This window comes from Candida pseudojiufengensis (assembly GCF_024610245.1).
Source record: "Candida pseudojiufengensis strain CBS 10847 chromosome Unknown scaffold9, whole genome shotgun sequence".
Taxonomy (NCBI): Eukaryota; Fungi; Ascomycota; class Pichiomycetes; order Serinales; family Debaryomycetaceae; genus Lodderomyces; species Lodderomyces pseudojiufengensis.
This window is the reverse complement of record NW_026261525.1, coordinates 113,332-125,656: the sequence shown is the minus strand read 5'-3', so window position 1 is coordinate 125,656 and position 12,325 is coordinate 113,332. Positions and strand designations below refer to the sequence as shown.

The following is a 12,325-nucleotide window of genomic DNA, read 5'->3' as shown; positions in this document are numbered from 1 at the left end:
TTTTTACGGAACTTAGTCGTGTCAGATTTTAGAGAAAAAGCAAGCGGAAATGCTACCAATTATTTTGCAACTATATCGAAAGCTAGTATCTATATTCTCTATACTAATCTAACCTGAACTTTATTATCGCATTACTTTGAATCATAATACCCATATTCTCTCAAAAGTCTTTCTATGTTTTCCTTTGTATCAGTTTCTTTCAAAGTCCTTACAACTTTATTCCCCAAAAATAAAGAATTATCCGGAACATCCTTTGAAACTACAGAATTAGCACCAATAACACAATTATTACCAATGTTAGCAGTAATAGAACATCCAGAACATAACCAACAATTATTACCAATTGTTATTGGTTTTGCACTTTCTAAAATATCTTCATCTTCAGTTAATCTTAAATAAGGTTCAATAGGATGTAATGGAGTTAAAATCGAAACATTGGTTCCACATATAACATTATCTCCAATTTTAACTATTGAACAGTCTAATATTGTTAAATTATAATTACTATAAAAATTTTCACCCAAATATGTATTAAATCCATAATCAAAATAAATTGGATGTTCCATAAATGTACCATCTCCAACATGACCAATGAATTTTCTTAAATATTCTCGTTTAGCAGCTGAATATTCTTTGGGAACAGTATAATCTCGGAATCTAAATTTTTCATAATCTAATTGATAATCTCGAACTTTTAATCTTGCTAATTTTAATGTTTCATCTCCAGGATTATATAACATTCCAGAAACCATTCTTTGCCAACTGTCATTACCAATTGGTACACCTTTTAGATTGTGTTCCGCAAAACTGATAACCTTTTGATCTTTTTCCTTTTTAAGAAATTTCGCTAATGATGTAGAATCTGTAGATGTCATATTGATTTGATTATTTGTTTGAAAAATCGGATTTAATGACGGAATGGATTGATCTTTGTTTTTGAGTTTGAAAAGAAAGTGAATTTTGATTAGCTATGAGCGAGTAAAAATAGCTTAAAGTAAACTTGCATCAACTTGATTGCAAAATTGAGTTTTGTTGACTATGTGGTGCACTTTTGACTCAGAGGTGGAGTGAATATCCTGAGCAATCTCACGAAAGGAGATAAGATTATCAAATTTTACACAAAGATCGTGTCGCATTTTTCAACCGATTTCGCACTATTAAATCCGAACATAATTTATCAATATCAAAAGACTATTTTGATACCATCAATATCACAACAAACATGGCATCATCAGAGAACCAAGACAAAAATTTAAATTGTCTAGCAGACATCTGTTTAATACCCATTGGTAAAGGAACACCAAGTGTATCAGATGAAGTTGCAATAATAACTCAATTATGTCAAAATCAAACAAAAGTTAAAACTCATTTACAATCAAGTGGAACAGTATTAGAAGGTGATTTTGATGATGTAATGGCATTAATTAAAAAATTTCATTTAGTTTTACATGATAAAGGGATAGTTAGAATTCAAAGTGATATTAGATTAGGTTCAAGAATTGATAAATCTCAAACTCCTCAAGATAAACTTGATATTGTTTATAAAAAATTAAAAGATCTTAAATAAATTTTGGATAGATATTATGAATTAAGATCAAAATTACAGGTACTGATGGTAGTGTGTTAGATCGAACTCAAGGAACTTGAATTTGTATAGCTGCATCGAGCAAAATCAAAAATCACGGAAGTAACTCAGTGATGAAATTAACATACTGTAGATTTTGTACTGAGTTAGCCGATTTTAAGTAATTGTATAGGGAAATGAATAAACGAACTTTTGTGTATAGTTTTATGTATCAAGTGTATCAAGTTTATATGACATTTAATTTTACAAATTCTCTAAAGATTTAATAATAACTTAAAGTATCACCATTATAATCACCACCATTACTTCCATTACTATTTCTTATTTTTTTATTATGATTATTTCTTTCATCATTACCACTTCCTTCATCATCATCCTCTTCATCATCATGTTCATTACGTCCTGACGTTACACTCGAAACTGATCCACTTCCACCACCACTTCCACCAGCTTTTTTCCTTCTTTGTTGTTCACGTTGTTCTAAAATTTTTTCAGTTTGTTTTTTCTCTTTTTCAGTTTCTTTTATCAGTTCTTCACTAACTCCAAAACTAGCAGGATTATTCCAAAATAATTCTCTTATCATTTCTCTAACTTCATAATCTGTAAAATTTTTAGAAGTTGATTTATTTAATTCCATTGTAATATATTTCCATTTTTCAAATTCTGCTGAATCCAATAAATTTCTTAAAAATATTTTATCATTATTATCCCATGCACTTGAATTATTATTACCTTGTTGTCCAACTATAACTTGATATCTATTTCTAGCAGCTAAATAAGAACCAACACCAGTTATTTCAGCAATTTCAACCCAATTTTTTCCTTTCCTTTTTAAATTTACAATTAAATCATCTTGTTCTTGACTAAATTTTGATTTTCTTTTCGCTCTCTTTGCTGTATTACTTATTGTTATATCAGGTCTTATCGGAGCCTTAGATAATGGAGGAGGTGGTAAAACCTTTTGTAATCTTTCTGGAAAATTTGGATGAATTATTTGATTAATTAATATATCTTCTGTGGGTGATGTAACTAATGAAGGTACTGATCTTGTATTTGATGTTTTAGATTTTGAAACTTGATCTTTATTATTATTTGTTGTGGTAGGGACATTATTATTTGAATAATAAAGATTTTGGTGAGGCATGGTTGTTCTCATTTGTTGTTGAACCATGGGTTGTTGTTGTTGTAGTTGCAGATAATTTGAAGTAATATTTTGCATCATATAAGCATTTGGGTCATAATAATGTTGTTGTTGTTGTTGTTGCTGCTGTTGTTGTTGTTGATTTTGTTGATGTTGCTGTTGTTGTTGAGCTAATAATTGTTGTTGATATTGTTGATATGGATGTATTGCAACAGGTTGTGGATTATTTGGTGGGATTGAATAAACTAATTGTTGATGTGGTATAGATTGAGAAAATGAATTATGTCGAACCATATAATTTGAAGGTGGTGCTGATTGTTGTTGTTGGGATTGTCGTTGCTGCTGGTTATTTGAATTAATTGGTGGTTGCATAATCTTTAAGTTTGAATGCCTGTTGTTGAACTGTCACGTCTCTTATTGAATGTATCCTTTTATGAAAATGTATATAAACAAGAATGAATGAAATGAATAAAATAAGATCTTAAAATGAAATGAAAACAAGAATTAAAAATTAAAATGAAAATGTAAAATAATGAACTGAAGAAATGAAAAAATAATTAATGCTATGATATGTATGAATATGTTTGTTGATGTACTTGTTAGTTGTTTATTTTCTTTTTTTGTTGTTTTAAAATTTAATTTGGTAGAACAAAAAATTGTTTCACTATTATCAACAGAAAAATGATCCAATATTTTATTCTTAAGTTTTTAACACTACTAATTGAGTTCTTTTAAAAGGAACAAACTAACGTCAGGTTTAATTGTTTTACTTTGATGATTAGCCGAATCAATGTTCGATTCTATAAAAAGTTAGTTTTGTTGAGTAGTTTGAATGAAAATGTGAAAATTACTATTGAATTTGTAATATGTTAAGTCTTGTCAAATAATATTTTATTATATTTATAAGCTTCGAGAAAATCAATAAATAAAGTACGTAATAAGACTATACAGCGCGTATTGTACCCGTTGGGGCTATAAATTGCATTGTTCTTTAAGACGTTTCAGATTGTGGGTGAAACAAAGTTAGATTATTCAAATGAATTATAAAATACATTTGCTATGATTTAAAGATTAACGCAAAGGAACATTACGATCTAACTAATAATTAATTGATCAACACCAACTTACTAACTCAGTACCGAAGTATTGTTTTTTTATGCAAATAATTAATTATGTGAAATAAGCTGAAACACATAATATAATAAATTATTATAAAACACAAAACGATCAAACAATAGCACAACAAAAAATTCAAAAATGTATCGCATTGAATTAATAATTACGGAGGTGGAAAAGCTTAAATGGTCATTCGATTAGCTTCAAATTTCATCATTAGTGATTCACTTACACGAGAGCTCAAAACTGTAAATGTGCAAGTAAACGAACTATGTTTCTATTAATGAACTAGTCTTCCTTCAACCCCTTAAATTAAATAATTTTGCACCCAATGTAGATAAAAAATATAGCAAGATTTATATGCAAGCAGTGGTATTATTTTTCAGCCCAGAGATCTATCTGACTACATAGCTGCTGATAATGGTTTGATAATCTGAAGTATTATACTTGAGAAGCATTCATAGTATTATATTTGATTCGACGCATGGTTATTTTTTATCTTTACAAAAAGATTTGCAATTTTCAGATTTATACTTTATCACAAAACCAAAACTATAATATATCTTAAATTGAGTAGTGCAATTAACGATTGATTAATTTCATTTATCATATCGAAACTTTATTTTGAATGTCAAGCTACTATACATAACCCATTTCTCACTTTTGAAACCTCGAAACTTCTGTCAATAACTTTACTAACGTTCAAAGAGTGTAAAGTGTTCACTTAGAACGGATACAAAATTAATTCCGATTCTAAATTTGAAATTTCTCTCTTGCCTTGCATATATAATAAATTATTATATAAGTACAAGCTGGAAAATATTAAAGAATACTAATGATATTATTGTTCGATCTTTCAGTTTAGTCAATATTTACTTACCCTCATAGAAAATAGAAATTTCATTTTCAATAGTTCTAATTTTGATTTTAAAGTTTGTAATTAATTCTGAAACACACTAAAGTCTATTGTTTCTCAATTCTGAAACACTCAAAAGAATAATAAGATTTTTAAAAATCTTAAAATTAAGCAACTTTAGCCTTATGATATAAGCTTTTTTTCCTTGGCCCTATCATATGAATTTCGAAGGTTTTCAAATAAGGAAAAGTTTGGGAAAAGAAGGACTCCATCCTTGAAAGAGGACAATTGAGTGTTTTTTTTGTATGAACCATTCGTGCCCTGTAGGTGTGGTATTAGACGAAAAAAACTAACTAATACTCTGGTATAGGGTGAATTTAGTTTGTAGTTTAAAGTTTAAATTATTTGAAATTGCTTTGAAGAAAAGGAGACAATAAAAAGTTTAAATCTGAAACAAGCACAAACATAGGGGATACAATTAAGCCACTCATTTAGTATTGTTTAAAAAATATATCAATTTCAAGGAGCTTACTTTTGGCCAATGCATATAAACTAATTTAAATTTCAAGTTAATGCAATACTACTTAAAATAATATTAATAATTTATCTAAATTGGGTTAATTAATTAAATTTGATTCTCGTCTACTGAAACACATTAATTTTCATTGTTTTCATCTAAATTAAACTAATAATCTTATTAATCATGATCCCCTTATAAATTTTGTCTTTCTAGTTTTATCCAACCTAATTTGTCATCCTCATTTTACCTATTTTTTGATTTTATCAATTAAAGAAGAGCAAAATCACTTCCTTTTAACCTTAGTATGTTATTTATTACCAAACAAAACAACATTTGTACAACAATAAATATTCTAACATGTTACTTGGTTGTTTCCAGGGTTTCGCTATAGAAGTGTGTATTTGCTCTTTTTTACACGATAAACTCAAAATCCAATACTGGTGGCGTAGTAAGCAAATCAACAAACTAAACACATAGATTCATAATGATCAAACAAAATTCTCATCAAGTAATAGCATTGTAACTACCACCTGCACAATTACGTTAGGCACCCGGGTGAGTCTTGAATGTGTTAATGGCAATTTGGGGATGTGTAAAACCATTATCAATGCCATTAGCAGTATCAAATTGATCTTGATTGTTTCTAATATGTCATCAACTACTGCGGATGAAGCCTTGTCAAAAAAACAATTACAATGACTTCACTCAATCAATGTTATACGATATATTACAATATTTGGAAAGAATCATCATGCATTTGGAAGCTGATGATACTTTGAAAGTGGTCTAATTCAAACTCAATGTTGCTGTTGATATTGCTACTACTTTCATACATTTTTAAATTGCAATCAACAATATTATCATTCAAAAATCTCAGGTTTCTAAGGTTCAGCAAGTGTTTGGTTATTAGTGTTGTTAAGTGACAGAAGTTTTGTTTGGTACCAAAAAGTCTGGTCTATGATGGCTTTATTTAAAAAATGACTTTTCTTTTTGCAAAAGATTAGAGTAAAAAGTGTTTCAATTAGATCTTGAAGCGTCAACAACATACGTGAATTTGAATAAAATTAATGACCCTTCCAAATTCATTATTGAAGAAAAGAAGTTCTCTACTCCTCACAGGACTAATGTTAATATCAGAGAGTCAAACTTACAGGTCGAAATGAAACAAACAAAATAAATGAGCAGAATATTTGTAATAGTTCTTAAATCTATATTGACTCACTTATTAGCGTTTTACTGTGTAATGTGCGACAACAAATCCAAACCCAATTGATTGTTTTTTTTTGTAAATTGTGAGACTTCAAAGATTTGAATTTTGGATCTCGATTTGTCTCTCGATTTGTCTAACGTTTGGGAATCGTATCTTATATCTTGTGGATCTAGTATCAGCAAATCGTAAGATTTTGTGTTTATAGATCTCGCTACATCCGTACCTCAACTTTTTTAACCTCTCAACCACAATAGTTAAGCTTGACATAATTTACAACAACAAATACCATTTCGATTTTTTTTCTTTTCATTATTACTTGTTTATTAAAGCAGCTGTTAAGCTTTCTAACCCGTAAAAGAATAAATATAATCCATAGAGGAAAGATTTCTAACTAATAATTTCTATATACTTGTTTTGTAATATAATCTTGAATTAGCAATTATGGTTCACCATCTAAAAACCTCTGCATTTTTTCATTGGGAAATATCAATAAATTAAGTCACTGATCCGTAGGTGGTCCGTAGGTGGAAACTTCAAAGTGATCCTCTAATTGACTTTATCAAAGACTAGAAGCATATTATTTAAATTGTTTGTCAAAATGAAAGCTTCAATAATATATTTTCAAATTGTACAATTTTTCGTATCAAAATCAATTGAACAAACAACATATCAAATTGATGATGAACAAAAAAAAAAAAGAGCATGTCGGATTTATATCAAAATATCAAATATATCTTTTTTAACTTCTTTGATATTAATAAGGAAATGAAATGTCTAACCTCGATCATGCATGAATATTTGGCTGCATTGATTTTTCAGGTCCTGCTCGACCTAAATTCAACGGAAAATTTTTAAAAATTAATACCATAAAAATTTTGATGGTGCAGCAATTTAAGGCGTAAACTTATACTATCTGTACAACCACAAAACCTTATTTTCTGCGAAATGAGTTCTTGGCTTACGCAAAAAAACATGCCATATTCGTATAGTGGTTAGTACAAGTCGTTGTGGCCGACTAGACCTTGGTTCGATTCCAGGATATGGCATACAAATCATCCTTTCTTTGTTTTTTTTTTTATTTGTCAGTTTATTTTCAAAGTAATCCACATAATATTTATAATTGTATTAGGCATTTTCAATTTATTTGCTGTCGTTGTAACTTAAAGTTTACATCAACAAGTGTATTTTGCTTTTTTTTGTTTCAAAAGCTATTTGAACCAAATTTATTCATCAAAAACAGGTAAGTATTCATTCCATGGTTTGCTTTATCTACGAGGGAGGAAAAATCTAAGAATAAGCATAAATCACTAATAAATCAGTTGTTTATTAAAAAGTCTAGTAAAAATTTTAAAGGAAGTTTAGAAGAATTGAAGCAATAAAAACACACAAATTGAGCAAAAAAGATAGTAATAATTCTGATTTAGCTGATGAAAGATAAGGATATTCTTTAATCTTCAAATACTCTTGAAGGTGGTTTTCTTTCACGATATTCCCATGGAAAAACTCTTTGTTCTATTGTCTCATCAACTAAGAAATCATCTGTATCTTCAACAGTATCACCACCACCACCTTCAGATGTTAAATTTAAATTTTTAACATCTTTAGATAAATTATCTTGATCTAAAGCTTTATTTAAATCATCAACTTTATTAAATTTTAAATTTGAAGCTTCACCACGAGGTAAATTTAAAATTTTGTATTTTAAATTTTGATCAGCTCCAAAAAATTTATTAAAATCATCCCACCAAAATTGATGAAAATTTGATAAATCACTTGATAAAATATTTTCATAATTCCAAGGTTTTAAATGACCAATATAATGTAAATTTTTAATCTTGTTGAAAAATTTTTTAAATGCTGGTAAATATTGATAATCATTTCTATAATTTGGTGTAACATTATATAAATATGGGATTTTAATCCATTCCGGAAAAAATTCATTTAATAAACCTTGATCAGCTCCATCAAATGTATTCTCACCACCTTTTGAAGCAAATTCAATTAAATTTTCAAATGTTGTTTTATTTGGTTTTATTTTAAATAATCCTGAATTAAAAATATCAGGCCAACCAGAATCAGGTGATGCAGCAATTTCATTAGTACTAATTTCAAAATTATCAAATATTTCATCAAAATTTTGTAATGGTAAAATATCAGCATCTAAATATACTATATCTTCATAATCAGTTAAATTCCATAATAATAATTTACTAAAAGTTATTGATAATTCTTCCCTATTTAATTCATTTTTTAATTTTTCTAAAGGTGCTTTAATTATTTGATCATTAATTGGTATTACTTCATCATATAATTCTTCAATTAATTTTAAAAATTCAAATTCAATTGATGTTGAGTCTAATAATATAATTAATTTATGTTTTGTGTTTAATTCTCTTAATTTTGAACCTAAAGTTAATACACCAGGTATATAGCTTGGCCCTACTAGTAATGTTGCATATGCAGATGACATTGATGAGATGCTACCTTCGTTGTGGTGATTTGTTATGATTTGTTATGATTGTTGAATGGCTCTAGATATCTTTAATTAAAAGATAAGAGAGAGAACAAAAAGAATAAAATTTAAAGTTGAAGGGGATCTGTTGATTTTGTACCACTTAATTTAATTAATTTAACCACTTAATTTAAATTGTGGGGCTTTCACATAAATTGAGGTTAGAGTGCTGATACTACGATAGATTTACATAGCCAAATGCTGATACTATCTTCATTCAAAGTAGTAGATATCTTCTATAGTACAACGTAAAATTAGCTAAGTGTTCTATTTAAAAAATTATAAACTTTTCTACCATTTTCATTACCAATAAGTTGCTTTAATTCATCTTCAGATAATTTAACAAATTCTTCAATATTTTTAATTTTTTGAATAATTAAATAATAATTAATATTATTTATACCTGGAATATTTTGAATAAAATCAATTGGATTATCATTAAATATGGGAGGTCCACCATCTTTTGTTTGAGTTTGTAATGATTTATTTACACCTTTATCTAATGCTGTTCCTACATTTGGTTCTTCTTGATTTGATTTTAATTCTAAAAAAATTTGAGCAGTTTCATATGGTGATGAACTCCATATTATTTTTAATTTTGGAAATGAATATAATAATGCAAATATTTGAGATTGAACACTTTGTTTTAATTTCGATTCAATTGAGTGATTACTTGATGAGTTATTATTTGCGTTATTTTTTGCTTTTAAAAATTTTGATTCACTAAATGGTTCTAATGAAAAAGATTTATTTTCATCAAACTCTATAAGCAATGTTGGTAATTCATAATGTCTAAACATTTGTTCACATTGATTATATAATCTACCACTTTTAAAACTTTGTATTAAATCAGGTATTGATTTTCTTTCAATACATATCTTGGGAGATAAAATATAATCACCAACTGTTATCATACATGGTATAACCAGTATTCCAATACGATATAAAAGATTAGGTAATGAAGAACCAAATTCTCTAACATCAACAATAACTCTCATTTCATCATTTTCAGTTCTAAAATTTGCTCCACCTGCTATTCTTGTATTAACAACTTGATTTTTTTGTAATTGAAATTTATAATTATCATCTGAAGTTCTAAAAGTTTTACCTAAATTTGCTTTTTCTTTAATTAACTTTGTGAATGATTCTTTTTCCTTTTTTATACGTAATAAATGTTTTTGTTCTTCAACTGAATTTCCATAGTACATAAAATACAATTTTGCAGGATTTTCAAAATTTATAGATTGATATAATTCTATTCTTCTTATAAATGAAAGATTTGGTTCATATAATATTATATGTGATGGTGATAATTCATCTAAAAATGATGTATCTTGTTTATCATTATATACTTGAATTAGTATTTGATCATTCGGATTTATCCATTCAAAATCTAAAGTATTCGTATCAAATGCTTCAATAACTTCAAAATCTTCTGGATATGTTTGCTCTATAATCCCATTATCTTGTAAAATTTGTTGATTTTCTAATTCTTCATCTGCAATCATTTGATTTATTAAATCATCTTCTTTTTCAGTAGATTCTTCATTTGAATCTCCACCAATAGAATGTAATTGATTAACACGAGCAGCTACACTAGCACCTCTAGTTCTTCTTCTTTTACTTATTGGTTGACCATTACGTGAAAAAGTTTTTGAAATATTTATTTCACTTTCTTCATTATTTTTTGTTTCATTACCTTCTTCTTCCTCTTTATCTAAATCAGTTGAGATTTTTTTAACTAGTTTACTAACTTCTTTAAAATGTAAATAATCTTTTAATTTATCAATCATATATGATCTAAATGAAAAAAATTTATAATCACCTCTTTTAACTTCTTTCATTGAAGATAATAATCTATTTAATTGATTTGCTATTTTTCTACTTGAACACATTATTAAAATTCTTCCTGAATCTTGGTCATAATTACTCATAGATTTTTCATGATATATATCATCAATCAATTGACCTAATTGGCTCCATTTTGGTAATTCTTCTAATAAATATTCTCCATTCAGTTGACCTAAAGCTCGTTCTTTTGCATATCCAATAACAGTATGTGATTCATCAAGATTTAACCAGGGACTCATAGATCTATTCAATCCAACAATTTGTTGTTTTAAATTTGTATCTAAAATATTTTTAACAATTTGATAAAATGAAACAGAATCTAATGTAACTAAATCTGTAAGTAAATTAATTAAAAGATCAATATCATTTAATAATTGTTTGGTGGTAAATGTTAATCTATGCCATTGTGAATCTAATGAGTTTCTTATTATACCAATAAAATCAGGATCATGTATATTTTCCATATCCCAATATTCAGTAGCCAAAGTAGGATTATGTCTTTTTAATTCTCCTAAACATGCTTGTATACAAGATAATAAAGCAGCTTGAATTTTATTCATTTTATAAGATAGCTTAGTATTAATTTCTGTAACTAATAATCTTGAATCTTTCTTTTTATGATATAATATAGATTGAGTAACAGTAACATGAAATCTTGGCCATAATGTAACATTTGATAATCTTAAAATTTTTAATCTTGTTTGTAATGGAGTAAAACCTCGAAAAGATTCAGGTTCATCTGATAAAGCTTTTATAAACCCCCATTCATTTTGATCACGATAAACATTTATTATAAATGCATCATTTGAAGTTTCTCTAATTCTATCTGCATGTAAAATAAATAATCCAGTTATTTCATTTACATTAATTGTACCAGATAATATATCAACAATTAAAACTCTTGGAGAAATTGAAATAATTCCTCCATCAGCATATATATTTCTTCTTTTTGTTGAAGTAGCATCTCCTGCAATAGAAGTAAATTTACATTGATTAGTTTCATCATTAAGCCAATTTAAATCATCAATTTCTTCTTTTAATCGTATGATTTCATGATCTTTTGCATTTAATAATAATATCAAACTTTTCGTATTTTGTCTTTTATTTAATTGTATAAATGGAGCACTTAATGAAAATAATAAATTTGCAGTAATAGTTTCCCAACCTAATCCTCTACCTAAAATCAATAATGAATCTTTTGATAACATTTCTTCCATAATTTCTTGTTGGAACCGTAAATTTAACGTGCTGTTGACTTCTCTTTCTGGATAAATGGGTACTGATTCATCTTCATCATAAACAACTGGATATTGAGGTTGATCTTCTGGGTCTTTAGTTATAGAATTTGTTCGAGTTGAAGTTTGTGAAATATGTGATTGTAATGGATTTAATCTTTCAGCTCTTTGATCAAAATCTTGTTGTTCAAGCAATTGCTGTTGCTGCTCTGTCACGTCATCATCATCCTCTACAAATAATGACATTCCATTGAGATCTATATTAACATTAATCTATGAAAATCACGTCTCTAAATTTA

At 27.4% G+C, this 12,325-nt stretch overlaps 5 protein-coding genes across 5 annotated transcripts; 1 reads left to right on the top strand and 4 right to left on the bottom strand. All coding sequences in view use genetic code 12, as the record gives it.

The window, feature by feature from the left end:
- Window positions 1-131: 131 nt before the first annotated feature.
- On the bottom strand, window positions 132-875 carry KGF55_001405 (acetyltransferase; the record flags this gene model as incomplete). Its single annotated transcript, XM_051755977.1, has 1 exon — window positions 132-875. One exon carries the CDS (start codon window positions 873-875, stop codon window positions 132-134), a length of 744 nt encoding a protein of 247 aa, XP_051615716.1.
- Window positions 876-1,222: 347 nt separating this feature from the next.
- On the top strand, window positions 1,223-1,567 carry ECM15 (Ecm15p; the record flags this gene model as incomplete). Its single annotated transcript, XM_051755976.1, has 1 exon — window positions 1,223-1,567. The coding sequence occupies one exon, from the start codon at window positions 1,223-1,225 to the stop codon at window positions 1,565-1,567; it is 345 nt and encodes a 114-aa protein (XP_051615715.1).
- Window positions 1,568-1,847: 280 nt separating this feature from the next.
- Window positions 1,848-3,098, bottom strand: AAF1 (C2H2-type transcription factor AAF1; the record flags this gene model as incomplete). Its single annotated transcript, XM_051755975.1, has 1 exon — window positions 1,848-3,098. The coding sequence occupies one exon, from the start codon at window positions 3,096-3,098 to the stop codon at window positions 1,848-1,850; it is 1,251 nt and encodes a 416-aa protein (XP_051615714.1).
- Window positions 3,099-7,875: 4,777 nt separating this feature from the next.
- Window positions 7,876-8,898, bottom strand: GLG2 (Glg2p; the record flags this gene model as incomplete). The annotated part of the gene is made up of 1 exon (XM_051755974.1): window positions 7,876-8,898. One exon carries the CDS (start codon window positions 8,896-8,898, stop codon window positions 7,876-7,878), a length of 1,023 nt encoding a protein of 340 aa, XP_051615713.1.
- A 296-nt stretch (window positions 8,899-9,194) lies between these two features.
- On the bottom strand, window positions 9,195-12,272 carry RAD1 (ssDNA endodeoxyribonuclease; the record flags this gene model as incomplete). The annotated part of the gene is made up of 1 exon (XM_051755973.1): window positions 9,195-12,272. One exon carries the CDS (start codon window positions 12,270-12,272, stop codon window positions 9,195-9,197), a length of 3,078 nt encoding a protein of 1,025 aa, XP_051615712.1.
- Between the last annotated feature and the right edge of the window lie 53 nt (window positions 12,273-12,325).